Raw genomic sequence first — 20,415 nt, 5'->3', positions numbered from 1 at the left:
GCCGCCTCGAAGACGCTGCCGGGTCAAGAGGCGCCCCCGCGGAGGCGGGCCGACGCCGGGCGATGATGATGTCTGTCGACTGCAGCGCTGCCCTCAGCGTCCTCGGACTTGGTTCTTACCCTCTTTCCACTGCCACCAGCCATGGCCGACCCTCAGCTCGACACCGACAAGCAGCTGCGCGCCGCGAGCGTCGGTTTCGACCACCTCTTCGCAAACGACCTCACCAAGGCACGGGAGACTTTCGCTAGTGGCGATTCGCCCTTTCACCAAATGGGTCACGGCGTATGCGCCTTTTTGGAGGCTGCGCTTGGAATGGAGGTGCCTACCCATTTGTTTCCGTTATTCGGGTATCTTGCTCACGTTCGATGCTCTTCGCAGACTGGTCTGATGGCCGAGGCCTCCCGCCTGCTCGCCCTGTGCGAAGCGGGTGCAAAGAGGCAGCTCAAGGTCGCCAAGCTCTCCTCTGCGACCACTCAGTTTCCGCCGGGCACAGAATGGGAACTCTTGCATTCCGACGCGGTCATTCTTCTCGGACTCACTCACGCCCTCAGGTACGTCCCGTGTGATTCCAACTGACCCCATTTCAATCTCATCCGGCTTGGTCAACCAGTGAGTCCTACATGGGCTATCTCCAGTGCTTATATGCAATGAACAGGTAAGTCACATGGCGCTGAAGATGTGTCTAATGGTCACTCACGCTCATATGCTAGCGCACACTCAAAATTCACGAAGTACGCACGTTGCCCTCCGAACGTGTCCCCTGCACCCTTGAACTCTGTTATTTGCAGACTTTACAAGACTGTATATCCTCATGGTCTTGACAATTACGCAACTCCAGCCGCGTCCGCACCTGGTTCCAGTGCCGCGAGCATCCGGTCAGAAGCTTCTGGCACGAGTGCGACTCTTGCCGCACCCAAGCCCTCGAAGTCGAGCTTCTTCAGCCGCTTTACCGGCTCAACACTGTCGGTTCCAAGCATCGCTCATACACCGATCAATGTCGGCGAAGGCTCGGTAGATGAACTCATCTTATCTGGGACTGCGTTCGGTAGGGCCAAACTTTCTTCACTGTCTCCTATCGCTGACATTCATATTCCAGGATATGGGTAAGCTGCATGAACCTGCAATAGCGTATTGGTACCGGGATATTGAGCGCTCGCATATCAGCTTGTTCAACCTTGTGTTTTCCCTCCTTCCTGCCAAGATTCGGTGCGCATATATTCCCACATATTCTTACTCTTTATCCTGATTGGATCTCCAGAGGAGTGGTTGGATTCCTGGGCTTTAACCATGATAGGAAGCTGGCCCTTCGTGCACTCGCCGTGTCGGCAGCCAAGACAGACGTACACGCTGTCTTCGCAGGGTACGTTCAAGGGTCGTCCCAACTTAGTCTATCAGACTATCAGTTGACCTGGTCATATTCATAGACTGTCATTAATGACGTACCATGGTGTCGTTCTCCTGCTCGCCGGCTATCAAGCGGATGAACAACACATACTCAAACAATACCGGTCAATCGTAGACAAGTCGGTATCTCCTCGATATCTGCGCGAGATCTCATTGATAAGCTTCCCACAGATTGGAGGCTCGTTATCCGACTGGTTCGTTGTGGATCCTGAACCGAGTGAGTGGCATTGTGTACATTACCCAGAACGTATAAATTAATGGCCTGTGTGCAAAAATAGGCAAAGATCCTTCGCATGTCGTACGATCCGGATGGCGCAATCAAGGTGTTACAGGATGGTCTGGCCCCTGGAATGCCGCACACCTTTGCACAGGCCGACGGTCTGGTGAGTCCGTAGAATTCAATGATGTCACGCTCCCTAACCACCAATTGTTGCGCCATAGCTCATCTTCGAGTTGGCGTGGACGCTGCTCTCACAAAGACGGTATCAAGAAGCCGCGGAGGCGTTCATCCGAATGACGGAGATCAACAGCTGGTGCGTCATATACATTGGCATTTGCGTTCGTAAAAGTCGAGCTCACGTGCGCGCTTCCTGATCTCATAGGAGCCACGCTACGTACTGCTTCATTGCTGCCGGATGCTACATCTCTATCAAGAACTACGAAGGAGCGCAAGAGCTTCTCGACAAAGTCCCAGAACTGATCGAAAAGCGTAAAATTGCCGGGAAGGATTTGCCTACGGAGGTCTTCATCAAGAAGAAACGTGCGTGCCCTCCCTTTCCAGAGGACATCTGATGCGATCCATAGTCTACATATAGTCGCCTTTTACAAAGAAAAACAGAAGCAGTTGACCGGGTCCGAAGCCAACTATGCGCATGCGGCAAAGATCAGTCCCGCAGAGGGTTGGTGCACATACTTAATGTAGGAAGCCTGACTGACTGACACCACACTATGTGACAGAGCTCGGTATTTGTGAGTGTCCTGTATTGATATGTCGCCCAAGTCACTGAACAGCGTATAGTCTGGAATACACATGCGCGGATCACCAGAGAGACCGCTCTCGCGCACATTCAAGACTGGGCCACATGTCTCAGCCCCCCGCCCAACGTGAAAAGCGAGTACATCGTCTCCGCTCTCGATAAAGAGCAGCCCGCCGCAGACCAGGTACCGGATACTCCAGACGAGCTCGCTATTCGCTCCCTACTCCTCGGCATAGTCCACCGCACGGCTGGCGACTTCGTGTCCTCCCGTGCGCTTCTGGAGGACGCGGTTGCTCTCGATCCCGCTGTCACAGTGAGCACATGGGTAGGCGGTGTGGCCTGGTTTGAGCTTGCCGTGCTCGACCTAAGGGAACTGGAAGCTTCACAGCCAGAGAAGGGCAAGGAGGGCCCTATTGCAGACACGGATGCGTGGGCCCGCGTCATCAAGAGTGCGCTGGTGAAGCTCGACAAGGCCCTCTCGCTGGCGACGCAGCAGGTTGACCTGTCATCGCGACTGGACAGCCGGATCGCTATGCTGAAGGATGAGCTTGCGCTGAAGAAAGAGATGTTGGGGATCAGCTCCTGAGGTTGGAGTCTAGCGGGTCGGTGGTTTTGTGTGGTCTTGGATTTTATCAACGACGCTTGCATATACGGCGCGGACGTCATGGAGTTCGGGTCAGTAGAGTAGATCCTATAATCTTCTGTACGATCCTAATATACCAGACACGGACTTAGACATGGATTGCTACAATCATCTGTGATCTCAGCGTACCTGTACTCGCTAAGTCGCCGTAGCGCGCTTACATGCGGCACATCGCCGAGGAAGCACTCATTTCTGCTGCATTTCAAGACACTGCACTTGGACCAAGGTAAGAAAGAATACGAATGAAGTTTGCGGCCGTATTAACATCCAAAAGGCATTACATCCTCATATATCCACATCGCTCTGCGTAGATCAAGTAACGTATCCGTCGTCAATGGAGCGTCCGGCTTTACCACCGCTCTTCAAATCGCACGTGGTGGACCCCTTCCACGCCCCTTCAAGTTCGCGCCCGTTCCATAAATTTGCGCAAGCAGCCCCAGGACACCACCATCCTCCAACTCCGCCTCATCGTCGTCCTGCTGAGACTGTGTGATGCTCGCACGCGGCCGCCGTCCATCGACGTATGACTCGCCCAGCGTGCTCCCGACGCCCCCGTCCGCAGCGAGATCCTCCTCTGGGATGACCGAATCGGCGACGTTGCCTCCCGCCCCAGTGCCGGGGAACACGCTCCCCTGCGAGTCGCCGAGGACGGCGGTCTGCGCCATTGCCGTGCCTCCGATGTGCGATTGGAGCATACTCTGGCCGACTCCGCCCAGCTGCCCCGGGTGCAGCACGCTCCCCATCATGCTCGCTCCAGGGCCTCTCCTCCGCACGTTCTGGCTCGCACGGAGCGCCCTATCGTACTCCCTCGCCTTATCCTGGGGCCCTGGGGCGTGGAGATGCACTGTTGAGTCCATGCCATGCTCGGGGACGGGCCCGATGATGGAGCGCTGGAGGAGGCGACGACGGGTGACGCCGTTGGGGTACGCGGCGCCGAGATCGGCCATGCGGGAGAGGTAGTCGGAGCCATGGGGGTCGTTGGGCGTCCAATCAGGATGGGCGGCCTTGAAGTTAAGGAAGGACTTCTCCATCTTGCCCTCCCTGGACATGAAGCGCTCCTCGACCTTGGCCTTCGCGCCGAACTGGACATAAGGGGGCGTAGGTTTAAGACTGCAAGATACATGTGATGTACGGGATGCAACGCACCTTGACGTTCCCGTGCCTTTGGAAGTCAAACACTGCAAACGAGCAGACGTACCCCAGCCCGTCCACATGCACCGTGAACTCCCTAAAGAAGTCCACGATCGCCGGCGCGCACGGCGGTAGCGAGTACCACAACACGAATGGCGTCAAGATTACCGACATGAGCTCCTGCGCGAACGTCATGACCTTCATCGCGAAGAGCTGCCCGAACTCCTCGTGCACCTTCTTCGAGTGCAGCTGGCCCTTCCATTCATCAGGCATGTAATGCGTATACTGGACGACTTCCTGCATGAGCAGCTCGGGGTCGAACACGCGGTTCTCCTCCGGGACCATGCCGCGGGCGACAGCAAGGATGGAGCCGAAGACGGCGATGTAGAAGACTGTCGTGCGGTGCGGGGTGATCTCGAAGTGGACGAAGAGGTCAGGGTCGAGGATGGACGCGAGCACGAGGACGGCAGCGAAGGACCCTGCGATGAACGAGACAAACCTGCGAGATGGTTATGCATGTGCGTGCGCTAGGAAGTGAGGAAACTATCCTACCTCGCAATGAGCGTGAGCTTCTCGTTAGGAAACTGGCCGATGTACATGCTGGCGGTTTCGTACGATTCGTTCAAGCGACGTTTGAAGAGATGCGGTAGTTCGTTGAATTCGCGGAACTTCCATTGAGCGTATGGAGTGTACCCACGGCCGCTGATATTGGACGGGTTGTTGTGATATTCCTGCGAGAGTAGACGGTTCCAATAAAGATGTAGGAGCGAGTAACAGAGAGGCTTACCTCGAAGTAGCGGAAGAAGAAGAACATGAGGAGGTACAGCACGATGAATGGTGCGAAGATGGCATTCAGGAAGCCCATGAATATCAGTCGTCGCCGCAGTCTGATCCCCGATATGAGTATTGATCGTCATGAAGTTAAGCAATTGGGTGAACTGACCCCTCGATCAACGCTGCACGGTTCTTGCTCTTCAAGAATACCTTCCGCACTCTCCCGCTCTCGTCGAACAGATACTCCATTAGGCAAAACCTCAGATTCCACTCCAGCGCCCGCGTCAGCATTTTCCCCTTCTGCTCGTCCGCAGCCCGCCTGAACAACGGAATGCCTTGCAGAAACAGCGGCACTGGCACCCGGAGGTCAAGCAGCTCCTTATTGAATAGCGCGATGAGGAAGTTCTCCTGGCGCATGATCCGATTCGCGATGTCATGTGCGTCGAGCTTCGCCGTGACGGACTGGTGGGCGGCCGTGTTGGATGAAATGGCCGTGAGGGGATTATCTTCGCGTATGGCACCGATGCGGCGGACGACCTCAGGCCAGGAGATGGTCTGGATGTCCTCGTCGGGGATGTGCAGGAGGTGGGTGTAGAAGCGATACATGTCCATGAGGCGTATCATGCTCAGCGTGTAGGAGACGAGCTGCCAGATGAAAAACGTAGAGAAGAGCATGAAGAAGAGAAGCGTGAACCCGGAGAACCTGACGGAATCAGAGTCAGCATAAATGAAGGGCGGACAAACAATATAAGGAGGGTGTAAGTTTGCGAGGTGCCTCAGACAGGAGCTTGTTTGTGCAACGCTTCGCTCGACACGCACCTAGATACACAACTGCTCACGACTATGTCTGGCAATCGCGTGACCTTCTCTGGTCGTATGCGAGAGTAGTCCACGCATCCAAGCAGGAATGTTGAGAATCCAATCACGAAGCCAATCGTGCTATGTGACACTATCAGTATATTTCTTGAACGAACGACAAGGATGGGTAGGACAGACAGGAGATTCAAGCCTCGGGATAGTGCTATACTGTATATCCCCTTCCCCTCGTAGTAATAGTACGCCTCTTGGAGGAACGCGTCAAGGTTAAACACGTTCACCCAATTCCACAGGGCACGTTCATGCTCATCCAAACCGCGTATATGCTTCGTTGGAGACTCGTGTAGAGGTTCCGACTGCGGTTCCGGGTCAACGTTGATTTCGGATGGTCTTGGAGGTATCGACACGGGGGCGTCGGCGGTAGTCGTAGGGAGAAGAGGTTTCTGGACGGAAGCCTTGCGGGACGCATAGAGTGGTTGCTTACGGTCTTCCCGCTCCTTGCCCTTCGCGGTCTTCTGGAGTTGAGGAGACGTCGTCCTGCGCTGCTGAGCTGCCGCCGCCGCCGCCGCCGCATGACTGGACGCCTCGATCATGAAATCTTCCGGGACCTCGCCATCTGAGGACTCTTCACCATCTTTGGGGTCCGCTCTACGTATGTTTGGATGGAGGACATTCATCTCTGAGGCGTCTCCGCCCCACGCAACCTTGCGTTTGCCATGCGACTTTGTCGTGGAGCGGGAGCCTGAGCGTGAAGTACTACGGCGTGGGCTCCCCGCTTCAAGGTCTTGGTTCTCCTCGTCTTCCTCCTCGACGACAGACTGGTTGGCTTGCATGTAGCCTTGGTATGTGCGACCCATGGGGTTGAGCATGTTGAGGAACGGACGAGAGCTGCTGCCACCAGGGAAGATGGACTGGGAGCCGTACATGGAGCGTGAGTTTGGCTCGCTAGCCATGCCTCATCGAGAGCGTTGGATGGAAAGCAGAATATGAGGAAGGGTCTCCAGGACGTAGTGGCTGAGGCTTGCGCGTCGAACAAAGCTCACTTTGGACGGGCGCGACAGCCGCCGACCGTGACGCGAGGCAGCGCTACGGGCGCTACTCTTGCTCATCAAGCGCCGCCCGTTCTCAGAGCGGCCCGGCGTGTGGATGAAGTTATCTGCCACTGAGTGTCCGCGATGAACACTGTTCTCTGTCTCTGAGCGGCGGCGCCAGCGGAAGCATCTCCCTCACGAAATTCGCAGCGATCGTCGAGTGTAAGTGGCAGGGACGTAAGCATTAATATTGACTACCCTCAGTATTGTGTGCTATCGCAATCTGTCCAAATGGGCGCCTGCGGATAGCAGTGCAGGATGTGCCTCAGCGCCTACCACGCGACGCCGACGTCGTCGCGGCTGTCGACTCTCGGCGCGCTCTCCAGCCTTCTCCTTTCACCACTATCCTATACCCGACTCAATGTCTCAGCCTAAGTTGTGCGCCACCCACTCGATGCTTTGGTCTTTGTCAGACTTACTCACAAGCATCCTAGAACATTACGCCCCCCTCCTAATGTTGACTTCGTCCAAGGTTCGCGCGTTTCTAGGACAGGAGATGGCAGGGAGAATGGCGCGTACTCACATGGTTTTGCAAACCAGGCTATCCTGGGATACCACCAGGTGGACCCGACAGGCCCCAAGCTGCTGTCAAAGGTGTACGTACAATCATTCCACGAATGATACTCTATGCATATACTAACCTCCCACTGTTCCCAGGCCATTGAGGTCCGGGTAGGACAGCAAGGTGTGAAGGCGAAGTGGGTCCGCATCGAGCTCAGGAAGATCGAGACACTCCCCGGCGGCGGTGTGGCCAACACTTTCTTCGACTTCGTCGGGCAGAGCCCTATCAACCTCTGGCAGTCCCCCGACGACCAGTACAGCACACTACACACGGTGCGTGCTTTCCGCTCTTCGAGCTCATTGATGTCCTCAACCGCACAATGGTAACAGAATGATTTTCCGTTCTTCATACGGATCCCGGAGTCGATACCCCCTACGATAGCACTCGAGAAAGGTGGTGAGTCGTCTTCCCATGCGCCCCTTCCCACTAGCTGCATATTTGGACATCGGCCCTCTCCACTTCTCGCCACATCCGCGTGCATCGGCACACACCTACGTGTTGCACGGATCGCCCACTCGTCTCTCCTCGGCAGGCGTATGTCACGCTAGCCCTCTCAGGCCATGAGTTGTTCACTGGTTTCGAGACAGAGTTGGGGTTGAACAATGGTGCATCTTGAAGAGCCCATTCAGGTGCATGTCAGCGCGCTGACGCGCGGTACTCCTGTGCGCGTGGAATCTCGTATTCTCAATCCCCTTCTAGCACGCGCTTGTCCAGTTGTGCACTCGCTCACTTCATGCCATTTGCCTAGCCGGTATCAAGTACGAGCTCATCGCGTCAGTATGCGTACAAGGCAAGAAGTGAGTAATCCGTTCTTGCATGGAAGTGGGATCGTCCAGCTTCCCCGCTTCGCTCTGTGACCGACTAATCACACGTCGTAGGGGTTTTCTGCGGCGAGACAAGCCCACCGTGACTGCGACGGCGTCGGTGATCACCATCGACAAGCACGAGCTGCATTCGACATGGCCCATCTACCTGCAGCCCGAGACGCGATCCCATTCGCAGGACGGTGTGACTCTCGTCGTCGAAAGATCGCACACTTGCTATGGCCCCGGCGACCGTGTCGTGGTGATGGCGACGGTCAAGTCGGACACGCTACACACCGTCCTCCTGCGCGGCTTCGAGTTCATGCTTCGCGAGACGACCATCTTCCGCGCCGCCCCTCATACGCAAGGCAAGAAGGGCAGCCCTCAGGTCAAAGTGTCGAGCATTGGAGAGCAGAAGGTGCCAGTGAACGCGACGCTCTACGGCGGGACGCAGCATAAGGCGGAGCTGAGCATCACGGTGCCACCGCACCACACGTCGGCAACAATCAATGCTGCGAGGCACATCGATATCAACTACGTCCTCACCGTGAAGGCGTTGATGAACACCGGGCAGCCCGTCATCATGGATCTTCCGGTTATGATCTCGAACTGGCCGAGGTTCGTCATTGCTTCTTTCTGATGTGTTGAAAGCGTCTAATTCGAGTGGTTTTGCAGAGCCGTTTCCGCTGAAGCCATGAGGTTGGTTCGAACACTTGTCGATATCCACAGTGATAAAGTATTCATTGACATTACATCAGGCGGATAGGTCATGCTTTCAACGTTTCGCTCCCTGGCCATCCGAATGGCCAAACCGGTTCCGGACAACAGTTCCCGGCCGCGCTCATGGGCAACAGGGCAACCGCCACGCCTGCGGCCCCAGCTGTGTCTCCCTCTGCGCCATCCTCTGCCACGCCCTCCCATACGCACTCGAGCTCTATCGACAAGAAGTCCTCCATATCAGACCTCCGATCGCCCACTAAGCCCGCGCTCGGACCGTACAATACTGTACCTCCCAATTCAGACAAGACTAACTACGGCTATGGCAGCACGAACGAGTTTGGCGAGCGCGAGCGCAGGAAGACCGCGGAGGGCACCCCGGTGACCTTTGCAGCCCAGACTATCGGTGCGACGGGCTACGGCGCGTCACGCACACGTGCGGGTAGCGGCGCGTCTAACGATGTCCCCGTCGCTGCGGTGCGCCCGCGGTCCAGTGGCGGGCGCACTTCAAATCCAACTAGTCGTTTGACGCTCGTAAACACTACTGAAGAAGAGCTGCGCGAAATAGAAGCAGAGGCGGAGCGTGCAGCTCGCAGACAGCCTTCGACGATCCTCGAGAGCCCTGTTGCGCTGGAACCGTCGGCACAGCTATCGCAGACACAGGCTGCGCCGAACCAACAGAGGACAACGACGCCGAAGACGACGACCGCAGCTCAAAAATGGATAAGCGCGGCAAAGGAGAAGGAGATCTTGTATCAGCGCGCGGTGGAGAGTGTTAATCGTGTACAGGGGACGCGCATTTCCGTTGACGTGAGTCCCAAGTTTGGCGTATGTCTTGCTGCATGGTTGGCTCACGTCTCGCAAGCAATCTTCGCAGAACGGCCACGGAGACGCACAGTCCATCAAGAGCGCCACCACGCCTGCGTCTGCGGTTAGCAAGCCGGAGAAGCGTTGGCCAAGCGCCGAGGAGGAAAAGGCCCAAGCCCGCCGATTCGAAGAAGCTAAAGCTGCAGTCGTGCGCGCCCGCGGCCAGGAGGCGTTTGAAGCTGCCAGTGGCTCCGCCTTGTCCGCTGCTCCTGTCGCCAGCGGAAGCGCAAGGAGCCCCGCCTTATCCCCGGGTGCTACCATCTACTCTGAAGCAATGGCCGCCATCAATCGGCCTGTTACCGCGGGCTCCACTCATTCCACTGGCTCTATAACTTTACCATATCACTCCCAGCCATCTCAACCCGTCCTGACCCCTACTACTCCTGGGAGCACCTATGGTCGTCAATCATCATCTGGTGCTCTGCCTTCTGCAGCCGAAGAGAAAGCGATGATGGCCCGTTACTACGAAGCAAAGACTGCTGTCTGGCAGACACAATCTGCCCATTACGGACGTGTGCCCGGCAACGCCGGCCCCGACCCCGTACCGTACGACGCTCTCTATCCCGGTCAGCAAGCGATCAGTCCCGTTTCACAAGTCCAGCCCTATCCAGTGTCTTCCCTGTCTGTGCAACCACCGCCGGCCGGTATGCCTCCGGCTTTCGTGGCTAGCGGATCGTCGCAACACCCGATCCTCTCTGAGAAGGAGAGGTTGCGAAGACATTACGAGGCTCAAGACGCTGTCGCGGCTCAGGCTCAGCAGCCGCCGCCACAATGGCAACCTGCACCCCCGCCCCCACAGGATTACGCGTCCTCGCCTCCACCCGGCCCCTACCCTGATTTATCACCCGCTGGCAATCCGCCGCCTTTCAGCGCACCGCAAACACCCCTTTCCGCGTATGCGGAGAAGGAGATGCTTCGTCGAAAGTACGAGCAGCAGGATGCGGCCGCACAAGGTACCCCTCTTCCGACTCCGACACCTCCCCCGCGGACGTCACAGATGATCAACGGCTCTGGCGGACGTGGTCGCCCACCACCAACTCCGCCCATCTCACCCAATGTGATGCCCGGGACTCCTTCCAGTGCGCGCCCTCTAACTGCTGCTGAAGAGAAGGCTCGTCTCAAGGCCATGTACGAGGCGGAGGACCGCACAGCAGGAGCACGTCCTCCCATTCCCACACAATCGCCTTACCCTTCACCACCACCCTCGAACGGATACCATGACCCTACTGCCGTCCCGCGCACGACACCCTCCCCTCAACTCCCCATCAGCGCAATCCCACCTCCGCCTCCGCCTCCGCTCGCTCCCAAGCCGCCCAAGGAGTACATCGAGGAGACGCAGCAGGTGGACATCCGGACCACCGCGAAGCTGCAGGCTATCGACGCTGGAGAGCTTGACCCCGAACTCGCCTCGCTCGCACCTTCCGATCACGAAGCCGCCGACGTCGAGGAGACGGACGCGCGCGACAACACGTTCGGGCCCGGAACACTCTCTGCCGCCGCGAACCCTTCGAGTCCCGGCCCCACCTCAACAGGATTCGCGCCTGGCCTATCGCGGCAGAGTTCATTTGCACCGTCCGTCGGTGGTGGGCCGTCAAGACAGACGTCATTGGTTGCTGCCCCCGGCACGCCCAGGACGGTGCCTCCGCCACCACCTCTTCCCCCGAAGGTGCTGATTGAGTGAGACTTCCCGTGGGCGCAAAACTCGACCTCGTCGAGATCCACATCCAGTCGCACCCGTGGCGCCCTTACTTGCATTTGCACGGACTATATACTCTACTTCCCATTCTGCACCCACTGTAAAGCCACGGCCTTGGTTGCACGTAGCCTACCCACCATCGTTCTACCCCTAGTTTCAGTTCATCTCGCTCAATCTTCTCGCGCAGGGCCCCTGTCTTCATCTGTATCATTCTATCGCACTCATTTATTTTTTGAACTATCACTATGTCGCGCTATCGCGTTGCCTGCCTGGTGCTGATCCTGTTCGCTACGTACCGGTCTGGTGCCCCGGGGAACTTTGAATGTTGCAGTCTCTCTCTCGCTCTCGCTAACCAGTTAGCCAGTTGGTCAGTTAAGCACTGATGACATGTATAGGGTTTACGCTATATATCAGTACGGATACATCTATAATCGTACGCTTCTTTCGATCCCCGCACATCCTGAGCTCTATGCCCCGGTCACACGGGCGCTTGACTGCTCATTCGCCAAGCGCAGAGGGGAGAAAATGAGCAGCAGGCATAGACATACGCCACCAACCGCGAAAGACTCGGCCGAAAGACCTAGGCATGGGTTATGAGGAGAAAGTGGGGTTTGGGAACGGACCGCAGCGGCAGAGGGACACAGCCGTGATGGGGACGGGAAGACGAGTAGATGGGGCAGGAGAGGACAGTGAACGAGACAGAGACAGGCGGCCAGAATATCCACGCGGGCCACAGGTTACACAAACGTCTCCCCTCCCATCCACAGCGCACGCAGGGTGCAGGTCGGCCGCAACTCGCGCGGCAGCAACACGCAGGCGCAGACGGAGGCAGCACGAGCACGGGCAAGCGGCACGAGCTCTTGAAGAGGTCGGGTGCTCAGCGCTTGCGCTTCGCCTTCTTGCCCGTGCCTCCCTCCGACGAGATGGGCAGCTGGAGATCAATCACGTCCGACTTCCTCTTCTGGTGCGCCGCGGCGCCCCCGATGGGGCCCACCTTGGGGCTCCGCGACGCAGCGACTCCGGGGGCCGCCTCGGCGCCCGCGGCCTCGTCCAGGAATGCGGTCAGCTGCTCCGTGCTCGCGTCTTCGATGCTCGTCCCGTCGATGCGTGTGTTGTGGTCGTAGTGGTTCGTGATGTCCTGGTAGCCGTCCATCATGTGCCCGCCGATGGCGTCGAAGCCGACGCCGTGGCCGTTCCCGACACTGTGCCCGTCGCCAATCTGGCTGAGCAGCGAGTCGAGGAGGTTCTCGGGCTGCGTGGCGCCCATGCCATCGCTCACGCTGTGCATGCCATTGAGACCGTTCGTGAATGAGTCGTGTGCCATAGGCGCGGCGAAGCCGTTCGTGCCTGAGCCGTGGCCGTTCAGTACTGCGCCAGGGTGGCTTGGTGCGGTGGGCGACGTAGGGGACATGGGCTCATCAGGCGGAGAAGGTGCAAGAGAGGCAGGATCGATACCGAGGTTGTGAATGAGGGAGTTGATTGACGACTGGAGCATGTCCATGTCAGCATCGATCTCGGCCGCGTCCTCGTAGTTCTTCTGCAGTCGCTGTTGTTCGTCAAGCAGGATCTGTAACGAAGCGCTGTCTTCTGGATGGATGGGGGCGAGAAGAGGCGGGGAGAGGGAAGCGGGGGCGGAGGCGACTGGGGTGCCGGGAGCGCTGAACCAACGCAGGTAGTCCTGCTGGTTCGGGTCGTACGCCTGGATCACCGACGCGGATTGGGGGATAACGCTGTCTTGGTTGCCCAGACCCGTCACGGGTTGCTGACTGGCGAACGCCTGCACGAACTTCTGCAACTGGCCGGGGGATGTCATCATGTGCTGGAGGGCGGCTTGCCACACCGCGTCGACGTGCTGGCCATTCGTCTGGGCCCCGAACGCGGGCGGAGTCTGCGCGGGTGTGCTGTCCGTACTGCCGTTGGTGAGACGTGGCGTAGAGGCTCTGCTGTTTGTTCTTGATAGAATATGCGAAGGACGTACAGGGACAGGAGGTGTCTTTGACCTGTCAGACAAGGTCTCCGCAGCGGATGAGAAGGCATCCGAGTGCGCGATGGACGGAGACGACACAGTCACATCTGGCGTCTCGATGGTGGCATACCGATCTTGAGACGAGCGGCTATTACAAGGATGACCTAGGATAAGACACGAGTAGAGTGCTCACCCGAAGAAAATGAATTGGTGCCACGCATAGCGTTCGCCTCGTCATCCTCGACCTCCATAATATCCACGTGCCTCACTTTCGAGGGAGCCCGACCGTCTCCGATCATCAGCCTCTGCCGCATGTGCGGCGTCACCTGGGGCGGGGAGTGTGAGCCATCGCTCGAGTGGCCTGCGTCGTCAGTGTGCCCGAACACGCCAGCCAAGAATTTGAGGATCCGGTTGATCGTGTCCTGGTGCTTCGCGTGTCGCTGGCGAGCGGCGACGGCTTCTTTCCAGAGCGCGTCGTTGGACTGCTTCAGGGCGCTGAGGTCGGCGGATATGGCCTGCTGATGGCGTTTGATCGCGGCGACGCCGTTGACGATCGAGTTGATGTCCATGAGGTGGCCCGGGGTGACGCTGGCGACGGGGCTGGCGGCATCGTGCATGTCCATGGCGGCATCGTCGGGCTGGCCGTGGGCGGGCTGCTTCTTGCGCTGGATGAGGCAGAGGAGGTCGGGTTGGCCACGATGAAAATTGGGGTGTTCAAAGTGCCATGGTTCGGTGTCAGAGTCGCTCTTCAGGACGCCTTGCTGCAGATGAGGAATTTTGTGAAAACCGTACATGTTCAGCTGTCGCACGAAGGACGCAAACTTTTGGTGCTTGAACCAGCGTCCGAGGACCTCACGTGCGAACTTTTCATGGTTGAGAACTGGAGTCGGGAACAGACATCACAGTAGCGGAGGTTGTGAGGGGTGGATGAGTGGCGGATGGGGGCAAGGATGAGCGAGGGATAACGGAACAGATGTAGTGGGTAGGAGACAGACCGTAGAAGGAGTCGCCATTCTCGGACCACTTGATGAGTTCTTCATTGGAGGCGTCGTTGACGATTCTGGAAGTGGTTAAGTTTTGTGTCGAGAGCTCAGCGGTCCGAAGACGAGAGAACATCGTGGAAGATGACGCACTCGTAGAGCTTCTGGAGAAAGGGGGGGACGACTTGCCGCGCGGCCCTGGACAGGTGAGTGGACTCGCCCCGCAAGGATGGCCTTGCGAGAGCGACCTGGGTGTCGAGCGACATGGTACTTGTCCGAGCAACGAGAACAGTGTGGCCAGAGACTTGTCGTTAAAACAAGAGGCAGAGACCGGAGGCGACGCTCGCAGGCGACGATGATGGAGACTATGACGCAGATTATCTCTAATCGAGGTCCAACCTGCTCGAGCCCCTGCACAGCCACAATTACGCGCCCCCTCGCGGGGCCTATCATCTGGCGCGATTACAGTAACCATCTGGCATCCGGTGGCTATAGTTTCCTAGTGTTCTCATCCGGTCTGCGTAGCATACGACATCTATGACTGCCAGGACGACATCATCCTCCATACTGTCCGCCCTCGTCCTGCAGCCCAAAGATCTGCCACAGCAGCCGCACCTGCCCAAACGGCCGCTCGCTCCCCAGCAGCGTCGCCGCCGCCTCGTACTTGTTCTCCGCCTTCTTCACCTCCTCGCACACCCGCTCGTACGTCTCCGCCAGCCGCTTCAGCGCGGCCTGGTGCACCCGCGTGTGCAAGCTCTGCATCGTCAGCAGCGACAGTCGCGGCGAATGCACGACCTCCTCCCCGGACAGCCACTCCGAGAACCGGTGCAGCGCTGCCTGCAACGCCGCGGGCTCGGCGGCCGGGATGCGTGACAACGGCTCCTGAAAGCGACGAGAGTTCAGCGACACGAAGACAGGGGCTGCGAAGCATTCCACAACTCACATTCGCGCGTCGGCCTTCGCACGCCCCAGCAATCTCCGCCAGCCCAGAGTCAGATAGGACGTCCTTGAACTGTTCATACTCGTCAGCGTGACACTCGAGAAGGAGGCGACGCTCCTGATGAAGAAGCCGGTGGCCGTAATGGTCTGCTCACATGTTCTTCGATCAGCTGTAACACCTTCGCATCCACGAGCCCCTGTAGAACGCCACGCTTCTCGACGGCAAATGCAAAGGGCTCAAGCACTGTCTGCAGATACGCTAGAGTGTTTAGCACGAACACGGCCTTGTCCCATGCCGGCCGCTGACGCTTCTTCTCCTCTGCACCCGTTAAGCACATCTCGAGCGCTGGGTCGACCATCTTGTCGAGAATATCCCGGAAACCGGCCTGCAGCTCCTCCTCGTTCTCATTCCCGACGAGAGATGACTCGTACACGATCATCATCTCTCGCAGCACCTGGGCATGGTCGAGGATAGCGAGCGGCGGCGAAACGCCGGTATCGTCGAGATCCTAAGTCAGAGGGCATCAGTCACCGCCGATGCAAACGCCGAGATCACAACGGCAGCGCTCACCAGGGGCACCCTCAGTAAGCCCCGTCCCTGGGTTTCGAGCGCGCCGTAGAACACCCCATACGCAAGCTCCGTGAGCTCCTCCAGTGTCCTCGACAGCAGCGCCTGCCTTCCGATCGTCCTCTGCATCGTGGACAGGTAGAATCCGAGCAGGTTCGCGATCTTGTAGCTCGTGATGCTGCTCTCCTGCGACCGCACCGTCTGCTGCACCCGGACCCTCAGGGGCCCGCACAGGCCCTTGACCGCCCCGTCCATCATCTCGCCCATCCAGCCCTCCTCCTCTGACTCGGAGAACTCACGCGGCGCGCCGACCATGCGGCGGTCGCCGCGGACCCCGAAGAGGCTCTCGAGGAGTTCCCGCTCGGCGGCGATCGCCTGGTGCACCCATGCGAGCATGTCGCCGACGTACCGGAGCGGATCGTGCGCGTGCAGCTCGATGGGGCGTGGAAGCCCACCGGGCCCGCCGCGGGTCAGGGCATCCATGAACGCGGAGAGAAGCGTCGCCTGGCGCGTTTGTGAGAGGTACTGCAGCGCTTCTCTATCAAATGGAAGATTCAGAAGCGGGCATGTACGACGACAGCGAATGCGTAACCTACTGCAGGAGCTCTGGCCGCTGCCTTAGCCTCCGCACTGCCTCCCTCAGAGCTGGGGGGACGTCCAGGCTGGTCGCGTCCTTGCCCATCTGGCGGAACTCGAACGAGCAGTGCCGGAAGATCTTGTCGTACGCCTGCTCGAGGTGCGTCGCTGTTGCCGAGAGGATGTCGATGCCTGCCTTCGTGTCGCCCTCGTCGCCGGTCATGAGCACGCGGCAGTCGTCGCGGATCTTCGTCGCTTTGTCCATCGCGGCGAAAAAGCGTGAGCCAACGGGAACGTCGCGGGACGTGATGGCTTCTTTCTCTTCTGCGGAGAGGGTGAAGCGGGAGAGGAACAGGGCAATGATAGACTGGCGGACTGCAACGCCTTGTCTGTTTCGATGAAGTATGTGTGAGTGAATAGACAACCTCAAATGTAAGTTACGCTCGTACCTCTGCTCTCGGAGCGAACCTGCGCGATCAAGGAGAGACTTGCATGCTTCATTCGTTTCGTGTAGCTGAGTCTGTGCCTCATCACACCGCACGCGCATAAGCCCTATGTGCTCCTGCAAGGTATCTAATTGCTAGGCACGAGTGCATGTCAGCGGACGAAAGTAAATATCATAAGCACACGCACCTTGTCTACCTCCCCAAATGCAGACAGGAATTGGCGACTCGACTCCGCAAGCTTGTTTTCGACATCCCTCCGGAGGTTCTTCCGCGCTCTTGCGGCGATGTCTCCGGGAACGCTTTCCTCCACTGCCGCCGCTGCGACCAAGCCACTAGGCTTCAACGTAGAGAGACTCTCATTCTCATCCTCCGCATCGCCATCCAGGTCACCGTCTAGCTTGACCTCTTTGCCCTTCCCATTTACCGTGTGCCCGGCACCACGAGCAGGAGCGTACAGCTCCGCAAGCGTATCTAACGCCTCACGTGTTGCATCGTCGTCGAAATTCGCGCTGAGGACCTTGTACAGCCGGGTAGAGACGGGGTTCTGCGCCGCCGGAGAGGAGAGAGACGGTATGCGAGAGGTGGAAGGGGAGGTCATTGCGTCTACATAGCCTGTAGCGCTCGACCCCGCATGATTTCACGCGACGCCGCGCCGACGCGAACCTGGCGGCCGGTTCACGTTCCAGCCGCGAACAGGCTACTGTACTTGACCCCTTCCGAATCCGCGAGCATCCCGTTCTGCCTCCTCTTTTCTACCCACTCTACTACAACGCATAAGACGAGGAAGACATAAAATACAGCCCCTCGTCGCTGTTTTCAAGGCGGCCTCACAACTATGTCCATGTCTCTCCGCTCACCGCTACGTATTCATCTTCGCGCATGCCGCGGTGTCCAGAACGTCCGGAATCTACAACTCCTCCGAGCTAGCTACACGACGACCCCGCGAACGCAACATCCCAAACCCCTCCCAGAGGCCGAGACGTTCGACAAGACCGCACGCCCCGGCCTCTACTACTCCCGACCGTCTCCGAAGGACCTGCCTCCTCTACGGGTACGTCCTTCCTCCCTTCACCACATCCCAAACCACGCGTTTACTAGCGCCTCATACTAGAGCAAATGGCCTGCGATCCTCGCGCTCAGCGCCCTCGGCGTGAGCTCATGGGCCGTCTTCATGGTCTTCGTCGGGAACCAGGAGCGCCTCTCCTCGTCCATCATGCAGCAGGTCATGAACACCATCCGGGACAACGCAGAGCTGCGCGAGGTCATCGGAGAGGCCGTCCGACCGGAGCCCGTCTGGTGGATGAACGGTGACCCCTGGATCAACGGCGCGGTACGCGACCTCCGTTCCTCTGCGTGCTGACTGTGGGTGAGGGGGGAGCTGACCGCGCGGACGTGGCAGATCCACATACCAGGCGGCAACATCGACTTGAGCTTTCGTGTCAAAGGACACAAAGGTGAGTTCGGGTGTGCGCGTCCGATTTCTTGATCGAACCTATCACAGGCGCGGGCACCCTGTACTTTACGAGCATCCGGAGAGCGAAGGGAGAACCGTTCGAGATTCGTAAGCCTTTATAATTCATGATTCCCGAGCTGCGAGTTCACGGGAGGCCATTCAGTTCGCTTCAAGGTGATTGCTGATGACGGAACCGAAGTCAACATCGCTACTCCCAGGCCGACATAGGACAGTCTGGATCCTGCATACTGCATTCAATCATGGACGGTGCTCCGGATATTACTAGAACACTCCAGCATAGCATGCAAAGCAGTAGTATCAACCAGCGTAATGTAGTCTATATCAAACTAGTAACAAACCCGCCCCACACGCAACCATGGCCCTGAACTACGCCCGTACACCCTCTCAGAAGCGGAAGACCTCCTCACGGTCCCTGCCGCGCATCGCCGGAGGCTCGAAACCAGCGGAGTAGATGTCGGTCCAAAGCTCCTTCTCGTCGGGGAACGGCGAAGCCTTAGCCTCCTCAACAGCAGCGTCGACCTCGGCCTTCGCCTCCTTGTCTATCGCCTTGAGGTCCTCCTCAGACGCGAGACCCCACTCAGATATATAACGCTGAAGACCGCGGATGGGGTCCTGGGTCGAACGAATGCGCTGAATCTCCTCGCGAGTACGGTAGGTGGTTCCGGGGTCGGACATGCTAGCGACGCGCATAACGATTAGTGACAAGGCATGCAATAAGGAAGACAAGTGATGACGTACGAGTGACCACCATAACGGTAAGTGACGAATTCAACCAGGAGGGGACCCTTGTCAGAGTTGACCCAGTCCTTTGCGAACTTCGTCGCCTGATGGACGGCAATAATGTCCATACCGTTCACCTGAATACCGGGGATCAAGTCGCCACGGGTGTAGTACTCGGTGTTGGACGAGCTGCGCTCAGCGGATGTACCCATACCATACTTGTTGTTCTCGCAAACGAAAATGCACGGGAGGTTCCAGAGCTTCGCCTATTTGATCACCGAAGTGGCGTGAACATTCAGCATGTGCAGAACGAGCGGCATGTACGCACCATGTTGAACGACTCGAACACCTGACCCTGGTTGGACGCACCATCACCGTACATCGCGAATGTCGCGTGCTTTTTTCCATGGTACTTCTGCGCGAAGGCAAGACCAGCACCAAGCGGCACCTGCGCGCCGACGATACCGTGGCCTCCCTGGAAGGCCTCGGTGAAAACATGCATGGAACCACCCTTGCCCTTCGACACACCGCATACGCGGCCGAGAAGCTCGCCAATGAGGCTCTTAATGTCTCCGCCACGGAGGATGACGAAGGGGTGCGTGCGGTAGGAGGAGATGATGTTGTCATCGAAAGTTGTCGCAGAGTCAAGACCGACCGAGACAGCTTCCTACAGCCACAGTCGACGACATCTCAGCGCTCGTCCTCCCATGTCCCGCGCGCAAAGTGTCTGGGATGCGGACGCACCTGACCGATAGCAAGATGGCAGAAGCCACGGATGAGCTTTTGTTTGTAGAGAGCGTCGGCAGCCTGCTCCGTGCGGCGGATGACGGTCATGGATCTGTACCACTTGAGCAGATTCTCCTTCGTGACCTCGACATCGAGGCTGGGAGTCTCCGTCCGGTACCCGCGGAAGGAGTCTTCATGCAGCTTCACCGTAAATGGCTCGGAGTGGGACGCGTCCTGGTGCAGCTGCGTCGTATCGGCGGCGGTCTGGATGGTCCGCGCGAACGGCTGTAATGACTGGCAGAGCGCAACGTCACTGAGGCAGCTCACTTTCGTTGGGAGAGCGGTACTTACGACGCGGCGGGGGACAGCAACACGGATCCGCGCGAGAGAGGCCATGGTGGTGAGGGCGGGGGTAAGGGAGAGGGTACAGACGAAGGCGCAAAATGGACTGGGACGTGTCGCCCAAACGCGCTCGGGTGAAATCGGTCACGCCCCAAAGTCACACCACTTGCCCCAGCGACGCCCACCCGAGTCGCACG

General features: G+C 58.3%; 6 protein-coding genes across 6 annotated transcripts; 2 read left to right on the top strand and 4 right to left on the bottom strand.

Annotated features, from left to right (window-relative positions):
- The first annotated feature begins 117 nt into the window (after window positions 1–117).
- Window positions 118–3,122, top strand: DICSQDRAFT_78415 (uncharacterized protein). Its single transcript, XM_007361389.1, has 16 exons — window positions 118–318; window positions 379–551; window positions 611–655; window positions 711–731; window positions 789–1,045; window positions 1,097–1,103; window positions 1,165–1,206; window positions 1,259–1,360; window positions 1,425–1,523; window positions 1,576–1,621; window positions 1,683–1,787; window positions 1,846–1,937; window positions 2,007–2,164; window positions 2,220–2,303; window positions 2,362–2,373; window positions 2,423–3,122. Exons 1-16 carry the CDS (start codon window positions 142–144, stop codon window positions 2,965–2,967), a joined length of 1,965 nt encoding a protein of 654 aa, XP_007361451.1. The 5' UTR covers window positions 118–141; the 3' UTR covers window positions 2,968–3,122.
- Window positions 3,123–3,386: 264 nt separating this feature from the next.
- DICSQDRAFT_49048 (APG9-domain-containing protein) lies at window positions 3,387–6,614 on the bottom strand (the record flags this gene model as incomplete). Its single annotated transcript, XM_007361388.1, has 7 exons — window positions 3,387–4,106; window positions 4,171–4,654; window positions 4,708–4,886; window positions 4,943–5,042; window positions 5,099–5,632; window positions 5,749–5,868; window positions 5,926–6,614. 7 exons carry the CDS (start codon window positions 6,612–6,614, stop codon window positions 3,387–3,389), a joined length of 2,826 nt encoding a protein of 941 aa, XP_007361450.1.
- A 583-nt stretch (window positions 6,615–7,197) lies between these two features.
- DICSQDRAFT_143539 (uncharacterized protein) lies at window positions 7,198–11,466 on the top strand (the record flags this gene model as incomplete). The annotated part of the gene is made up of 10 exons (XM_007361387.1): window positions 7,198–7,214; window positions 7,271–7,308; window positions 7,377–7,432; window positions 7,494–7,670; window positions 7,728–7,794; window positions 8,147–8,195; window positions 8,277–8,819; window positions 8,877–8,900; window positions 8,960–9,728; window positions 9,796–11,466. 10 exons carry the CDS (start codon window positions 7,198–7,200, stop codon window positions 11,464–11,466), a joined length of 3,411 nt encoding a protein of 1,136 aa, XP_007361449.1.
- A 2,145-nt stretch (window positions 11,467–13,611) lies between these two features.
- On the bottom strand, window positions 13,612–14,693 carry DICSQDRAFT_48959 (uncharacterized protein; the record flags this gene model as incomplete). Its single annotated transcript, XM_007361386.1, has 3 exons — window positions 13,612–14,327; window positions 14,443–14,507; window positions 14,581–14,693. 3 exons carry the CDS (start codon window positions 14,691–14,693, stop codon window positions 13,612–13,614), a joined length of 894 nt encoding a protein of 297 aa, XP_007361448.1.
- Window positions 14,694–14,904: 211 nt separating this feature from the next.
- DICSQDRAFT_177547 (oligomeric complex COG6) lies at window positions 14,905–17,554 on the bottom strand (the record flags this gene model as incomplete). The annotated part of the gene is made up of 7 exons (XM_007361385.1): window positions 14,905–15,309; window positions 15,371–15,439; window positions 15,522–15,875; window positions 15,938–16,472; window positions 16,531–16,899; window positions 16,960–17,090; window positions 17,144–17,554. 7 exons carry the CDS (start codon window positions 17,552–17,554, stop codon window positions 14,983–14,985), a joined length of 2,196 nt encoding a protein of 731 aa, XP_007361447.1. The 3' UTR covers window positions 14,905–14,982.
- A 157-nt stretch (window positions 17,555–17,711) lies between these two features.
- On the bottom strand, window positions 17,712–20,287 carry DICSQDRAFT_177545 (mitochondrial pyruvate dehydrogenase E1 component beta subunit). Its single transcript, XM_007361384.1, has 9 exons — window positions 20,228–20,287; window positions 19,895–20,170; window positions 19,479–19,817; window positions 19,169–19,416; window positions 18,573–19,106; window positions 18,458–18,517; window positions 18,356–18,410; window positions 18,068–18,286; window positions 17,712–18,007 (listed from the first exon to the last, which is right to left on the bottom strand). Exons 1-5 carry the CDS (start codon window positions 20,270–20,272, stop codon window positions 18,815–18,817), a joined length of 1,200 nt encoding a protein of 399 aa, XP_007361446.1. The 5' UTR covers window positions 20,273–20,287; the 3' UTR covers window positions 17,712–18,007; window positions 18,068–18,286; window positions 18,356–18,410; window positions 18,458–18,517; window positions 18,573–18,814.
- Window positions 20,288–20,415: the final 128 nt, after the last annotated feature.

The sequence above is a fragment of the Dichomitus squalens genome (assembly GCF_000275845.1).
Source record: "Dichomitus squalens LYAD-421 SS1 unplaced genomic scaffold DICSQscaffold_2, whole genome shotgun sequence".
NCBI lineage: Eukaryota > Fungi > Basidiomycota > Agaricomycetes > Polyporales > Polyporaceae > Dichomitus > Dichomitus squalens.
This window is presented reverse-complemented; position numbering and strand designations above follow the sequence as displayed.